The sequence below is a fragment of the Neolamprologus multifasciatus genome, chromosome 8 (genome assembly GCF_963576455.1).
Source record: "Neolamprologus multifasciatus chromosome 8, fNeoMul1.2, whole genome shotgun sequence".
Classification (NCBI taxonomy): domain Eukaryota; kingdom Metazoa; phylum Chordata; class Actinopteri; order Cichliformes; family Cichlidae; genus Neolamprologus; species Neolamprologus multifasciatus.
This window is the reverse complement of record NC_140446.1, coordinates 19926258-19943308: the sequence shown is the minus strand read 5'-3', so window position 1 is coordinate 19943308 and position 17051 is coordinate 19926258. Positions and strand designations below refer to the sequence as shown.

Here is a 17051-nt window from a genome sequence, read left to right as displayed (position 1 = left end):
CCTCCCCAGTGTAATTATGCTGATGTGATTACATTAGATTAGTCATCTGGCCCAGTGAGAGCGGCCTGTCAGTGAGATAGAGAGGGAAGCTGAGGGAAATGTCAGTCTTCTGCTAAAAAGACTGTCGCTCTCTGACTGGTGAGGCGGTGAACATCAGCTGAAGAAGCGAGAGGGCACAAGTGTCTTTCAAGTTTAGGGAGGAAAGCGAAAAGCAAGCTCAATGATCATTTGCTTTTGTTGATGACGAGTCCACATGAGCTGCTCTTTGACTCTACTGATCACTGCTGTGAAGGGTGTGTTTAATGCTGTATCTGCATTAAGTCAACTGTGGACTCCAGGCGGTTGACATAATTAGACACGAGAGTCCAGCTTTTGACTTGATAACAGAGCAAAGTACAAATGATCTGGCTACAACCAATATAAAACTGAAATTAACAAAAAATCATAAACATTTTTAATTGGTCTGCATAAGATCATCTACATTTTAATGAGTATGCTCCTTTCCCATTAGGAAAGATGTGTCATGTAATTCAGGGCACTTAGATAATCAGTAAAATTAGCGCTTCAACAGTCTCCCCCCACGTGGTTCCCTGCAGTGAGCATGCTGAGAGGAGAGCCGGCAGAGACACTAAATGGATGTCTATGTGTGCACTTGAGTGGCACTTAACATCTCAGTATGTGTGGTGGCAGCTTACCTCGAAACACGAGAAATCGTAAAACAGAAAACGCTGATATTTTACTGTCATCCTCAGAAGCATATTACTTTTGCTATTATTAAGTGGTCTAACAAATCTGTCATGGGTAATTTAAATGACAGAAGGCAGTGCTCCATCCATCCCAGGAGGATATCATGGGGACTCAATACTTTTGGTAGTGGTGGTCTGACATATGAAAGTCTGCTGCTGCCTAAGTTACATTAATGTGTGTGCTTTTTTTTTTTTTTTTTTTTTAAATCTACTCACCCTGAAGTGTTGCACAATGAGATGCAGTATGTGAACCAGCTGTGGTACAGTATGCCCCTCCTCCACAATGATTTTGCGAGTCCAGTGTGTCAACATCTGGTGGCCGTCCTCCATGCGTGCAGGCACTGCCGGAGTCAGGATGGCCATAGCCTGGCGGACTATGGCCCGGGCCTCCATTGTGTGGGCTTTCAACAGGCTATGGAAGACCTGTACAGAGCAGAGATCGCATGTCTAATTTAGTAACATACCATATACTTGGCTAAAATTTTACTGCCCCTTAAAAGTGCTGTTTTTCTGCCTACACATTTAGAGAAGATAGAAAAAGCACACAAACCCCTTACACACACAAACCCCTTACACACACACACACACACACACAAACCCCTTACACACACACACACACACACACACACACACACGCACACACACACACACACACACACACACACACACACACACACACACACACTTTCGTCTTCCTTACAGAGTTGGAAAAGAAATGAAAGAAGCTGATGACAGGCATAAATTCAAATGCTTCATCACATGTGTTGTTAAGCTGGCTCCACAACCGCTAAACCCATCAACACCAGATACAAAATTTAAAAGTGGAGTAATCTAAGAAGTGATTTTTTTTTTCTTGCTGCAAAGGCAACTTAAGAGATTCATTCTACCTTTGACTATTTCAAAAACTCAACATAAAACAAGACACACAACTTATGAATAATAATATGGACTTCTAATCAAACAGGGATTTAACCATCATTCACGCTCATCTGTTAGTATTAAGTAACACAATGCTGGCTATCTAACTCGAAAAACAAAAGAAGATCAGGCCATGCAGATGGCACTCACAGCACTCAAGACTGCCATCTGCATGGCCTGTTCCTGCACTTCTTACTCCCTTGCTTCTTTACTAAATCTGATGTAGTAAGACCGTCGTCTGAAACTTTTACAGAAAAACCATTGAGGTGCTCATTCGGCCATGAAGCTGACACATTCAGAGGCCGACAGATTAATGGAAGTGAATGGCTGAAAGGGGCTTTAGTGAACCAGGGGCACCCAAAATAGCTCCTCTGACTTCACAACTACACAGCATCATTTTCTTCATAAGTGACTCAGAAAGCAAGTGTACCTTTCTAAGTGTACACCGTTTTCTACTGTGAATTCATCTGCTGTCTTCCATTTTCAAATCCATCTTTTGTCATTTTTCTGTCGTGTCCCTTTTCAGCATTGAAACATTTATTAGCTCTCACCTGCAGGACAATCTTCTTGTGAATGGCAAACTTTGCGATGATGTGGGCCAGCAGTAAGTGACCACTGTATTTACAGGCAGGATCAACGCAAGCTTTGGGCAGAAGGCATGGCCAGGCAAAAGTCATAAGACGACGCAGCTTGCTGTTGCGTGACTTGTTGTTGTCATGAATATGGTGGGGAGCGTGCTCCACTAGCAGGGTGGAGAACTGCAGTAGGCAGATTCGCAGAGAGTCCAGCAGGTCAGCCTGCTTCTCCGGGTCCAGAACCTTGGAGAGGGATAGGAAAGAAGTGGCATTAAAAATTGCTGGGCAACAGAGAAAAATTATACTGTTTTTGCAATCTATAGCAGAATTGGCACAGAACATTTTCAGGAACTTGACTTGGTGGGATGTTGTATTAACACTACTAAAACTTATCACAAAAAAATACTTTAGCCCTGTTATGCTAATTCTTAACAACTCCAGTTGGAGATCAATAAGTCTCCTCATATGTACATAAACAATAAGCTGAAACTCACTCTATTGAATAATCTGTGCTTAAATTTCTAGAGTGTAACACAGTTCATTGATTCTGAATGAGACTTTACAACAACACAATCTAATTTTGCATATACTGAAAACCTTGCATCACTCAAACCACCCAAATACCAATTCCCCAAAGAGAACGTACAGAAGACAGCACAGTACATAGGGAGACAGGGAGGTGAGGTAGGAAATCAGTTTTATCCAGACTGTAGAGGAGCTATTAGCAGCCATTAGGATTGGTGTTAGTCAGTGATGAGATCTGCCACAGTACAAACAAACATGCCGACCTTTAGCATGGTCACAATGTGACATTTACACCAGAAATTATAGTCTGATGAATCAAACGTGACAACAAACAGAGAGGAGCTTCTGGGAGGAAGAAAGAAAAATCAAAGACACAGGGGAAAAAAGGAAGAAGAAAGAGATGAAATGGCAGTAATTAAAGTGTAAGGCCATGCGAGAAGAAGATGACTAAATAGGATGTAGCTGATGATGACTCAGAAAGGAGAGATGTTAGGCTGATAGGACATTATGAGAAGAAATGCAGCAGGTAATGAAATCAGAAACAGGAACACAAAGAGACACAAAGTCATGGAATAAACAGACAGCAAGGGTTGTCTGCTGACTGTGAGAAGAAAATGGTAAGAACGGTAAGAAGAGGAAAAATATGAATAACAAGAAAATAAATCCATGTATTTTATGGATTTAGACAGATAGAGATAGCATGTGTACCTTGGTGATGAAGACACTGGTAATGCTTTCAGGGTTGTCTCCTTCAGGGTTGGGCGGTCCGAGCAGCTGCTCACCTTCTCCCTTCTCAAAGCTATACAGGAAGGCTGGATTCAAGATGTGCTGCAGCACCTATTAAAGAAGAAAAGTGGAGTTTACAGCTTTGACCCTTTCAAGAGAGATTACAATGAATGATTCCACCGATAGCACACTTTCAAGAAAGGAGAAACTAATCAGTGAAATCACCTAGTGTAAACCTACATTAAAGAAAACCCTGCACACAATCAGCCCTCAGTGGCAAATACATAAGTGATGACACGGAAAGGGGTAGGAACAAGAAGAGAATACTTTCCGGACTGATAATAACAGTAAAAAATAAATAATAAAAACAAGTGGATTGTAGAGAGAGAAAAAAAGACACATTTGACCACAGCAATGTCAAATGTGGCACCAAATGATTGCAATAAATAATTTAAAGAGCAAAAAGAAAACAATTTCCTCTCTGAGACAAAACTAAAGAAACAATGTATTTCCTTAATTAATCTACAAGCATTTAAAGCAAAAACAAAAGTCAATACGATTTAGAGTATCTTAACAGGGAATGTGAATGAGGGCTTGATTAGTTTGTAAAATCCGACTAACCCAACCACTATGCAGCTAACGACTGCATTTATTAAAGAAGCTGCTATCTATTAATGAACACCCCTATTCAATCCATCACTGGGAGGACAGGGCATCGCTCAGTGGAGAATGAGCTGTGGTAGCATATGTTCCATCTCCTCCATTAGCACAATATTCGCTCTCTTTCTCACACGCTGAACACACACTGAGCATTACTCTGTTTTTCAGTGTCATCTATTCCTATTAATTCTAAGCTTCTCTGATATCAATCATTGTACGATAACAGCATCATTTTGTAATGCCACTGATGATGTGCTCCTGCAGGAGTTCTGGGCAAGTGGCCTAGATCACATTCTGCAGGTGTCTTAATTATCTTAACTTCCATTTTCAATTCACATATAACAATGTGTGTGTGTGGGTGTGTGTGTTGCAGTGCCCATAGATTTCCTCTCTGAGCTCAATTAAGGGGAGCTGTGATAACTGGTGTGGTGAGTGGTGGGTGGTTGAAGGGGGGTCTTTTAATGTCTTTATATAAACCAGAAAAAAATGAATGGCTCGAAGCCACAATGAATGTGTAATGACAACAATCACTGCTAGATGTAAACAGTACATTCATTTTACACATGACTAGATAAAGAGATGCAGTCTCCCTTTGTGTGCACATAACCAAGGAGAGTAGATGAAGTTAAGAACTCGGCTTCAATAACGTGATTCACTTAGAATGGTTTGATTATTTGTTTGAATAATAATTATGTTAGCTAAAAGACAATGTATGTTAGTAATAGAGTTGCTCAAGAACAATATTTTGAATGTGAAAAATCAATTTAATTTTTAACAATTGTCTTCTTTCATATAAATGATGTAACTGTCAAGAATCCTTAATCTTCTCATCGCTGTTTAGATTATTGTGCCAGACAGGGTACAGGTATTAAAAACTTGCACACCTGCTTACTGTTTAATGTCTCTACTCCGGGAAGGGATTGGTCGTACATACTGTAGAAAAATGTTCTGGAAAATCCTACTACACTCTTTCTCATGTTGGAACAAAGAAGCAGCAGAAAGCGAAACAGATGCACGGCACATCATAAATTTCATATATTTGTTTGTTCGCTCGTCGACTGGAGATGGATTCTGCAAATAATGAAACGCCTTTGAATAGAAGAGCAGCACAAAAATGGTTTTCTATAAGAAGTGTTTGGATAAAACAAAAAGAAGGAACACAGCAGCAGTACCAGCAGCTCGGGGTCAGCCTGCACTACCGTAGATGATTCATTGCTGCTGTCCCATTCTGCTGTCTCTCCCCTTCTCTCTCTCTAGACACTCCTGTTTGAAATACTCTCCTAGACCTTTCTGATGTTCTATACGAACCTGAATTTCTAACTCCCATATTTCCTGAGAAACTGCAAGCGCACAGACTCACACACTTCCCTATGATAAATGCTACAGGCAATTATTTAAATGTCAATGGAGGCAACACCCACGCTCATTCTCATGCTCACTACTCGTACACCAATCAACACAAACATATTCGCACAGAAACACATCACGCCTGTCAGTCTGGGTCTCTGCCTCATCTGCACAGCCAGCATCTGCTGCACACCAGCGGAGGACAATTAAGGCGGAAAAACAACAATAGGAGCAAAATTTTGCTGGGGGGGGTGGGCTGAGCGTGGTGGGGTGCTGCAGCTCTACTAGCTAAGAAAGTAAACCTTGCTGAAAATTCTAATGCAGCGTTTCCACCCAAAAAGAAAAATACAGAGAAATGAGCTGGCTGAACTCTCTGTCCTCTGCCTTTATTCTGCCTCTCATTTTCAGAGCCTGTATGCAGCTCAAGGAATGCAAACTGAATACAAGCAAAAGGGACAGGTGCAGTGAGCAGCACCAGAACCACAACTGTTTGTCCTTGGATTTTAGTGGTGTGTGTGCACATGGCATGGTGTGCCTGTGAGTCTACAGTTGTGTGTGCCTACCACACAGCCATTTGGATATGTGCTATTGTGTGCCAGGACAGGCCTTCCCCACTGACCCGTTTGTACTTAACAGCAGTGCTGTTGCTTCTCTGTGCCAGGTTATGTGCCATTACAGCTGTTCGAAATATGTGTTTGTGGGTGTGGGTGTGTGTTTGTGCCGATGCCTGCATGCGGGAGAGGGAGCTTAATTAAAATGCAGCCTGAATGACTGTAATGCTTGCAGCAGCAGCAGGTCAGGTAGAGACTACAGAAGCATTCATCTGTGAGCCTCTGAGGTCCTAGAACCAGACAAAATGACCTTCCCCACTCTATCAAAGAACTTCTGGTAAAAAACACTAACTATAAAAGTCACACAGATCAGGTCCCTAAATGCTGCATGTCCAACAGTTGAGAAGGAAAGTAATCGAGCCGTGGAGATGGGGAGCTAATGATGAATCTGATATTATTAAATCTATCTTTCTACAATGAAAAAAAGCCCAGAACATAAATTTAGTGTTATTTTCAATGGGTTTTTTAAAATGATCATATTTATCAAATGTGTTTTGTTTTATTTTTAATAAGGCTGCTTTATAGTATTAAAATTGCTGCATCAATGACAACAAAATGTCCTTAGAGTCCCGTTTTAAATTGAAACATCTTGTTTTGCAAAATTCAGCTTTTGTGGACATGCAAACCTGAAGAACTCCACTACATAAAACAAAATAAAGTCCATGATTGCTTGTGCAGACACTGCATCATGGAGCAATAAACACAAAACATGACACATAACATGCTGCAAAATATTTGCATTATGGCTCGATATCGTTCATTCTGGATGCGTGCCCACACATAATCAGTGTGTGCTATTCAGCCGTGGTCAGTATGGGCCACAGATGTTAAAGTATCTGACAGGAATGGTATTACATATCTACCATCATAATAATCCCTCCACACACACACCGCCAAAGCACCTTCCATCCATCATTCGAGTGCCTATTCTACACCAGGCCAAAGGGGAGCTGCAGCCTGTTTCACTTCAGCATGGGGTGGATACATCTGGATGGGTCGGGATTAACATGATGTTTGGTCAACAAATGTATTTAAAATGTGCAAACAGTATGAGATCTCTGGTCAGAGGTGGAGGGATGACTGTTTTAAATAGTCTTAATTGCATTACACTACGCCATTCAAACAAATATCCAATGAATTTCAGTTGATTAATCATTTATTGTCTTACCTGTGTGTAACGATGAATACATAAAATTCCAAAATAAGCTTATATTTAAAAATAACAGAGTACCAATTTTAAAACCAGATATGCTGTCTTTGCATGATTTTCAGTTAAATAGAGGAATGGACTTATTTGCAAAATATTTCACTTTTTTCCCCCCCTCTCTCTCTCTCTCTTTTTTTAAAATGGGTTGTAGGCATTTATCCCCATGAGGCACAATATGTTGTAAGGAAGCGTAGGCAGAGGTTGGGATACTGTGCGTCGTGCTGATTATAGAGACAGAAGTGCTGACCTGAAAGCATATTTAAGTGCACCATCATCGCTAATCAATCAATCAATCAATCAATCTTTATTTATAAAGCACTTTTCATACAAAAAGAAAATGTAGCACAAAGTGCTTTACATGGTTAAAAGCAGCCCCCCCTCCCCTCCACACACACACACACACACACACACGCACACACTTAAAAAGTAAAATTGGACTGGGTACGCATGAGCCAAGTGAGGAAACACTATCATGGGGAGCCGTCTGCACCGGAAGCCGGTCACAGACCGCAGCCTCCAGGCTGGGCACACAGCAGGAGGGAGGCAAAGAAGCCCCCCAGCCAGGCTGAGAGGACCCACAGAGCCCCAGCAGCCACGGTCGATCACAGCCCCGGTGCAGAGAGCGCCCTCTGAGGAAACACTGGAGATATGACCTAATAAGAGTATATACTGGGTAAAAAGATAAAATAAATAAGAACGGGATACAATATAAATATAAATATAAATAGAGTAAGAAGATTTAACAAAAAAAAATTAATAAGAATAAAATCAATAAATATTAGGTAAAACCTAAATTAACAATAGAATAACAGGATAGAATAAATAAGCATAATGTGAGTTACTACATCTGGCCTTGTGGATGCTGCTCGTGTCATCATAAAAGAGTAGACAACCAGTCAGATACTTTAACTACAAACCAGTATACCAACAGTATAGTGCTTGTTGTCATGTTATACATTTACTGATCGCGCTATTGGATCAGTTTAGGCTGCACTGCTTTTTCAGCATGTCATACGCAAAACTGTATTCTACCTCTAGGCATCACTTCAATATCAATTTCAAAAGAGGGTAAGAAGAAAAGTACAAGTCAAAGGGAATTTCTAAATATCTGCAGCCTGTAGTTATAAACTAACGTTTTTCGTCCGATTGGACGTGTACATACCTTTGCTTTAAGCTCATCGTTGAAGTGGGGATCATTAAACTCAACGAAACGGAAGAACAGGGCACGTTTCTGAGGAATGGAGTAATTCTTGGGAATTTCCTCCTCCATATACTCCTTCAGGAAGGTCATGTTGCACAGGAAGCGACCCGTAAAGGCCCTCAGCAGCTGGAACAGCAGCTCAATCTCAGAGTAGTTACGCCTATTAAGAGTAAGAGTGGATAAGTTCAGTGCACAGACACAAAGAGATGTGGCTAACGTTAACAACGGGGACACTATAAAACACAACTTTCAAATAACCTTAGAAACCAACGCACTGTTAATTAGCCACTTTTATATATTTTTTTTCTAAGCAGAACTTTGTTTGTCAAAGGAAGGTTGACTGAACTCATTACACTAAGCTAAAATTACTGGCTGAAGTGTTTGGGGGTTAATTGCAAGGTCTGAAATAAACATCTGCTAAATGCCTAGTGCACCAAGTGTGCTAGCACTTTCTCAGTGCTCACACAGAAAGGAAAGGGTCAGAAGGTCATTTGTGATTGGAATGTCACTTAAGTAAAGTTGGAAAATGCAGTAACTTTAAAAATGTGCATTATTAACCTGTAGTGCTCACACTACTGAAACTATCAACTAACACTCTAATGGTCACTAAGTCTTCAACAAGGCTCATTAGCACTGCCTGGTTGCTGTTTTTGGGGTTTCACATCAGTCCACTGACAACATTTCATATCAACAGGCAAATTCAGTGCGCAACATCTATAAAAACTGCAACATTTCATTTTCATTACAATTTCAGCAAATCTACTTACTTGCAGTAGCTTAGCAAGCAATAGGCCAGCAGCTTTGGCTCCTTCCAGTTAGTGGCTGCCATGTTGTCTTTGCGATGTCTTTCCTGGAAGGCCTCGCTGACCCAGACTCGCCTCAGCTGGCTGACCAGGGAGTGCTGCCCTGCAAGCCAGCCCTCATCATTCTTCACTATGATGCTAATAATCTGAACAGATGTGAAGATGAACGAGGTTAAATTAGTTAAGGATAAATAACAGAAATATGAGTTAAGCTGTATATAGATTTGGATCAAAAACTGCCGAGACATCCCTGAGTATAACAACTGTGTGAATGTGAGTCCACCTTAAAGAACAGACTGAATTCTGCATACCTTAATAGCTTGAAACTGCAGGTCTAGTCTGGCTGTGGCAGTAGAGGGAGATCCAGGTCGAACAGTTGCTGCAGTGCCAGCAGAAACAAGCAGGGGGACGAAGCGGTTGGGATTAGAGGCCAATACGTCTCGTAATGGCTTGGCATCCTTGTGTTTCAGAAAACTCTGCATGTGAACAAAAACACATACTGTAACTATAACACAAAAGAAAATATATACTATAACAATAGACTACAAGGTCCACCCCATTCAATCACCAACAGTGCATAGCAGATATACAGACTTGTGATACTGAACGATGAAGAAAATTAGGAAATTTTACTGGAGCAATCCATCTCAATTCTGTGTTAATAGGACCACTGAGGCTCGAAACACTCAATACATTTCCGAATACAGCCCATTGCAAATGCAACAAAGAAGCAAAATACATTTTTAATGGCAAATGTGTCAATGAAAAGACTGAGGGGACAGCTACTTAGTGCTCCTATTGTCTGACCATGAACATGCGGCTCCACTGGGGGTCGTTGAGTGTAGCCTCCATCATGAAAAGCTCCACTGTCTGAGATGGGTGACGCGTCAGGAACTTGATCAAAGGCTCCCTGAACGGGCTGCCAGCCTAGTGCGAGACAAAATAATGAGGAAACTGAAGGAACATAAGCAAAGGAAACAGCCTGAGAATTACTTCACAGTAAATATGGACTCCATCACTTCCTTGTGAAGATTTTGATTATAACATTTAATCCTGCATCCTCTACATCACATATAAAGCATTTCTTTCCCTCTTTTATTGTATTTATTAAATAAGACCCACCACTTACTTTCTGGCCCCATTTACCCTCTTACACATAACCAGAATAACCAGAAAAGCATGTCTAATTTCTGACATGTCTAAATCCTTAATGATAGATACTTTGTTAATGGAAGAAACAACTAAAGCCTCCCTCTTTTTGAACTGTTTGGGAGCGATCTACCTGCTAATCATCCAACTGCTTTCACTGCCTGCCCGATGCAGTTTTACACCACTGTTAGACATTACCTACAACTCCATCTGCATAATGCAATTGGTTTCCTACCTCTATGAGCATGGCCCTCTCAGTCTTCATGACCACCTCTAGTAGAGGTTTGACTAGAGTCTGCGGTGCCGCTGGGATCAGGTGGAAAAGGTTAATGATGGCTGAACAGATCTTCATTTCCTACAGGAAGATTCAAAGACATACAACAAAGGGAACAAAGGAGTGGATGAAATTCTTGGACAGATGAGCTGCACACAAACATCATTCCTGACAGACAGTCTTGATCGACAGCCACTGTGGAAAGACGAGGATGAACCTCAGTCAAATGACTGAAAGTGCAATTCGTAATTAATAGGGTGTTAACTTCCCACAGGAAAGGTGCAGAGTACCACACACACCAGCTTTTGGATTAGACTCTGGATTAGACAGAGTAAAAACAAATAAGAGGAGCAACATGGTTATTTTATAAATCCTATGACTTCCAAGATGCCAGAAGGGAATAAAAGAGCAGAATTCAACATTTCTAGACACTCAAAATTAGAGTTAGAGTGAAGCTGAGATGATGGTAACAATTCTCGAGATGACAACAGACACATGGACACATAAATACAGGGCAACTCCACCACTACCATGACATTGGCTCAATTCACCAGCACGACACTGGATCAGACCAAATTTCAATCACTGACAAAGAGTTACCAACAGAGGGCGCAACACCGGGTCGCATCTCACCTCAACACCTTCCAACGCAGGCTGTGCCAGAATGGGAGACAATGATCAGAGTCAGCAGAACAGCATGTGTGTTTTTTTGTGTGAGGCTATCTGTTGTCTGTCTTTGTTCAATATGGAAGGTGAGCTGATAAGATGGGGTGATAATGGAGGGGCAGATTATCGCAACCTTTACAAGTGACCGCAGGAAAAACTTTTCTCAGCCTCCGGTGAATAAAAAGGCAAGGGCCACATTGGAAATAGAGGTCAGCTAACACACTGATCGACTGATTTTTTTGGCTTATCGACGACATACAGATATTATATATGTTGCCTGATACATATGGACAAGCCCATCATTTTTTAATTCCAAGATAATGTTAATATACTGTGTGTATATATTTTTTCAATTTTAGTTGGGTAACACAGAATCAATGGAATAAATACTTAAGTAACTGAAACAAAGTCTAGAGAGTGAGGGCGGAAAGAAATAATCATATTTCATGCATGCACTGTGGTAAGTTTTTTTTTGTTTGTTTGTTTTCAATCTGTCACAAAAACTCTTCCTCGTTACTACACCCCGTCAAAACCCACACATCTTCACACCATCCTCTTCGTCCCTGCTCCATTCCTCCTCCCACACTTTTCTTTTTCCTTTATCATAATTGACTCCCTGACCCTGGTTCTGCTTTCACTTCCAGGTCTGCTGTCAACGGGCACAAAGACCAAAATTTGGAGGGCATGAAAGACAAAAGGCCAATTTGCATCTAATTAAAACAGAACACTTTCAGATGGGTTAGGATGAAGTCACACAGAGTAGGGAGCAAAGAAAAAAAGGCAGGTGTTTTGCCCAATCTTTCTGTCACCTCTTCTCGCTCCCTTTTACAAGGTTATCTGCGGGGAGATAATGAGGAGACAGAGTACGAGGCCAACCACAGCCTGCCTGGTGCCTAATTAATCATTGATTGTAATATGGACACTCACAACTCATCTGGGAGGAGGCCACACAGAGAAGGGGCACTGCATGTGACTAAGGCTTTCTGAAAACAAGGGGCAATTTCTCATTCCTTTTTGGTAATGGTATTTGCTTTGGACATAACAGATGACCTGAACAAATATGGCGCCAGCAGACGACCGTATCAACATGGTCCTAGTGGCCATGAATGCTTTTGTACTGCACTGAAGCAAGATTTTAAAATAAGACATACAAAAGAAAAGAAGACAAATACATGTCAAGACTGTACAAAGATTCCCATCTGTGGTATTTTTGCAGTTTTTTTTTTTTACACGTGGGCAGATCTGAAATGAGTTTACTTACGCTGCCATCGCTCCGCTGGCCTCCTTTGTGTGTTATTACAACTACCTCCATCCACTTCCGCAGGTGTTGCTGAGAAAGAAAAAGAAATAAGATTGAGCCTGTGTTTAAGTAAGGTTTTGATAGCTGACTAAGTGAACTAAGTGCCAAAATTTTTTAGTTAACTAAAATAAAATCAAAAACTAGTCTTTGAATAAATAAAAGCTGATGCCTTAGTATTAACCTGCCAGTTTTAACACAGAATTCGATTAAAAGAAAGGAAAAAAGAAGAAGAAAGCGACAACAGGCTGAAGAGACGTAAGTTTCTCACCATCATCTGGTCACAGAATTTGTCATTGAAGGAGTTGGGGAAAAGTCGTGTGACAGAGGTCAGGCGGTTCACCACATTGAGAGTCAGGCTGCGGTAATCACCCAGCATCATCAGTAATGGGCGCATGTGAGTGTGGATCTGATCAACCTCAATCGTGGCACCTTCCAAAAACTACAAGAGGAGAAATGTTCAGCAACAAGACAAAGTGACGAGTGGTTTGTTTTCCTTGATTAATAATATAACACGTATACAACACTCAAATATTATTCAGATTTGTGTGGTGATGTTTACTAAAGTTTTGGACACAGTGATTTTAATTTCACCTCTATATTTTTCCCCCTAATCATGAGACTTTTCAGGTTTTCTAGCCCCGTGAACTGTTCACTACCCCTTGTGTCTCCATTAAAGTAATAAGGCCACTCAAATGACAGCATGGTGAGCTGTAAACGAGCACACATGCCAACCAAACACTGATGACGCACACCCGCACACACACGGTAGGGAATGATGCATGGCAGCCACATTCATTTTCCTCTCAGCGCTGAGAACAAACACTCCATCCTGTATCGATCTGGCCATGGCAACGCTCATTAGTGCTAGCAGGGCAGAGATGAAAGAAGGGAGGGAACAGAAAATGGCAAGGAAAAAAAAATATCACAGGAGAGTGAAAAGGAGTGATGGTGGCAGAAAAAATAAATAAATAAAATAATAAGGACACATAAATTGATAGGAGAGGGGACAAAGAGCTTGGAGTAAATAGATAGAGGCTAAGATGGCATGGATACTTTAATGAAGTATCCAGAGCTGGTTCAGGGACAGTGTGATAAAGCGGAGGGAGGTCCACATAAAGATGGAAGTGGGTGCGGAAATGATATGAGGAGAGAATTAACAAAGACCTTACAAATAAAAAAACATGTATAAAGCAAGAAATGGGAAGAATGGAAAACAAGATAATATACAAACAGAAAAATAAAGAGGTAAAAGAGGAAAAAGTGACATGGTAGAAGGCCATTTCAAAGGTGCAGAAAACCTGATTCTGAAATCAAATAAACGATTGTGACTACATTTAATTATCAGGTCGTGGGTAGATCCCCTCATAGCTTAACCAAACAGATTAATGCATATTTTAAAAGGTTACGGCGTCAAGTCTAAGCTCTGTTGTGGCTCCAAGGGAACTGCAGTTAAATTAGGTGCTGTAACACAGATACAAGCTTTCTCAGTAATCGATAAAGTCTTGAAATTAATTCCAAACAATTCAAAAACAAAGCAGTCGCCAAGATAAAGAGCTAAATAAAGACGGTCTCACAAGCAGAAAAACACAACTAAAAGTACTGAGACATTTAGCCTTGCTGAAAATTTGCACCACATTGTGATACTGTAAATTAACAACAACAACATGAACCTGGCATCATGATTTCTAACAGCAATATTGAGAACATAAAAAGTTATTCATCTCTTAGAAAAGCATTTCTTATAACTAAAACTACTACAAAAAAGGAAATTTAATTGAGGTGAAAAAATTAACATGAAACGATGTAACACTGACCTTCCTCATGCATCCCTCACCCGCCTCCTGTAGCTCATTGTTGGTGGAGTTGAGGGCTTTGAACAAGGCAGCAATGATCTTCTCTCTGGACTGTGGCAAGTAGTTACAGGCTGCCAGGGCATCTAATGAGGATAAAGAATATTAATGACACTCTACACTTGCATGAATAGACTATAATAATAGTCTTAAGATGTGGTCTACAGTACTGATTTCGACAGGGATTTTAAGAAGGTTTAAATCTGTCACGCACACTCACACATGCACACAAACACAAAAGAAGAGTAACCATCCCTGGTACACTAACAAACAATGCAGAATGGGGCCTACTTACTGAGGGCTGCTATACGGAGGGGAACCAAAGAGGGAAGGCTCTTGTAACAGGGCAGCTTCATCAAAGCAGCATCCTCCGCCTCACATAGGTTCAACAGCTGGATAGTGGAAAAAGCATAAATATGACATAAAGAGCAGAGGTGAACAGGTCAGTGATCTATTAAATTAGATCAAGCTTATATGCACCGTGCAGGATAAATACTTAAAACAGATGAGCCAAACCAAAGCAGCAAGTTTGAACCCACAATATTGTTTCTTTCAAGGTTAAAGTCCTAACAGTTGCATTACTGTGCAGTTCACAATTATTAAGAAAGTCAAAATGCTCTATGCTAATGATTCACCTCTGTGTAGAAGACCTTGTGTTCCATGACATTAAGGTCCATTGTAAAGAGGCGGGGCTGCAGAGTAGTGCAGAAAGTGTTACCCTCCATCAGGCCGATTTGGGCATTGGCAGGCTGGTGACGCAGCAGGTGTTTCTTGGGAGGAACCATATCTTGCAAAACCTAAAGAAAAGACAAACCCATGAAAAAGGCCCTTGTGTTGTCATTACATTTATATTTCAACACTCATCTTTAGATAGAGATAAAAAATTGGCAATGTGTACACCTGCTGCTGACAGAAAGTAATACCGCAGCTTTTTTATTGGAGGTCCTTCTATTCATGAATGCAGTGCATTTAACAAGCAACAGCAGCAAAGTATTAATCCAAATTTAAGGTTTAGAGAAAACTGTTAAGACTTTTACCTCTTTGTGTGGTTCCATGATCACAGTAACACTCTTGCCAGTGACCTGGGCTAGCACCTGCAGGGAGTGCATTGCCTGCTTTCTAACAGTCGAGTTGGGGGAGGTGACCTCTCGGACCAGGTCATGGGTGACCATGTGAAAAGACTTGTCCTGTGCAGCTAGCAACTCCTCTGTCTTTTCTTCGTCTTTCAGTGGAGTGGCACAGCGCACCAGCAACTGCTCCAGGGTGGTCTTCGCCATGGCTACTGCTCCATTTGACACCTGTGGATAAAAAAATTAAAAAAATAAAATAAATTTTAAAAATAAAACAGGGGAAAAAAGAAAAATCAATAACTTAATAAATACAAATGCCTGAACAGGAAGAAGAATGACATGACAAGTTATACAGCATACAGTGCTGACAGCATGTAACAAAAAAGCACAACCAGGTAAATCTTTGCAACCACAGTTATTTAATAAATAAAAATTTAGTTACACTCCTTTTAAATTCATAACAAGTTGTAGATTACAAAATCTACTGCTCTCACCTCTCCTGTAAGGTCCATCATGACAAACAGCAGTGCTTTGAGAAAGGTGAGCTGGTTTTGTAGCACCCAAATCAGAGGCAGTCTCTCCATAAGGAACTTGATTGACACAACACCACCAAGCTTGGCATACCAAGCTTGTTCATAGCAGCAGGCACACAGACGCTCCACTATGTAGGAGAAGAGGGGCAGCTGGCATGCCTGGGGATGTAGAAGCCAGGGTAATTAAGGGTGATTCCCATTTAAAAACTATACACGTAACAGAGTCATTATTGCAAGATGCTAAAAAATGAATTGAATTTGATCAGAGGCTAGTTGGATATAGAGTTCAAATTTCAATATGAAAATGAGAATAATCAATTTGGCAGAGTATTCATTTTTACGAGGATGACAGAATGAAGTCTTAGCTGGGTTAGTTTACCACAAATTTGCGGAAAAACAATTCATGCTTTTGTTAGACTGCTAAATAAGTGAACCATATAATGCCCTCCTCTTAGTAACGTACCCTCTCCTTAGACCCAAGGATGATGCTGGCCACGTCAAAGATTACGGCCAGGGCGACTTCCCCGATCTTACACAGCTCCTTCTCCTCGTAGGCCATGCAGATAGCTATGGCGTCAATCAGAACAAGCGGATCCATGCCCTGTGAGCCATTCTCCTCGCTGTGGAACATAGCTGTGCTTGGCTGGCTGCCCAGCTGGTAGCACGGCAGCAGGAAAGGGCCTGGGTTAAAAGAGTAGGACAAGAGGAAAGGAATCATGTTTCATGTCAAACATAAGAATGCTAGAACTTTACGATAAAGTATGTGTAGATTATAAACGTCGATTACAATAATATGTATCACAGGAAACTGGAAAGGAACTAATTTATTTGAACAGCCGAGAATAAAATGTTGATCACAGGGCAAAAGTGAACATTGTTAAATATTAGAT

At 40.9% G+C, this 17051-nt stretch overlaps 1 protein-coding gene across 3 annotated transcripts in view; it reads right to left on the bottom strand.

Annotated features, from left to right (window-relative positions):
* trrap (transformation/transcription domain-associated protein) overlaps positions 1-17051 on the bottom strand; it is an 83584-nt gene that overhangs the window by 47990 nt on the left and 18543 nt on the right. For 2 of the 3 annotated variants that reach the window (XM_085170138.1, XM_085170139.1), the window contains exons 24-40: positions 16625-16842; positions 16123-16320; positions 15596-15856; positions 15194-15355; positions 14854-14950; positions 14523-14644; positions 12977-13147; positions 12670-12738; positions 11376-11396; positions 10704-10823; positions 10127-10246; positions 9631-9795; positions 9284-9465; positions 8478-8676; positions 3473-3601; positions 2216-2482; positions 963-1169 (exon numbers count right to left, since the gene is read on the bottom strand). In XM_085170138.1, the coding sequence (XP_085026264.1) occupies positions 963-1169; positions 2216-2482; positions 3473-3601; positions 8478-8676; positions 9284-9465; positions 9631-9795; positions 10127-10246; positions 10704-10823; positions 11376-11396; positions 12670-12738; positions 12977-13147; positions 14523-14644; positions 14854-14950; positions 15194-15355; positions 15596-15856; positions 16123-16320; positions 16625-16842 (2708 nt within the window). The remainder of the gene's footprint in view (positions 1-962; positions 1170-2215; positions 2483-3472; positions 3602-8477; positions 8677-9283; positions 9466-9630; positions 9796-10126; positions 10247-10703; positions 10824-11375; positions 11397-12669; positions 12739-12976; positions 13148-14522; positions 14645-14853; positions 14951-15193; positions 15356-15595; positions 15857-16122; positions 16321-16624; positions 16843-17051) is intronic. The other variant, XM_085170141.1, reaches the window with a different exon arrangement.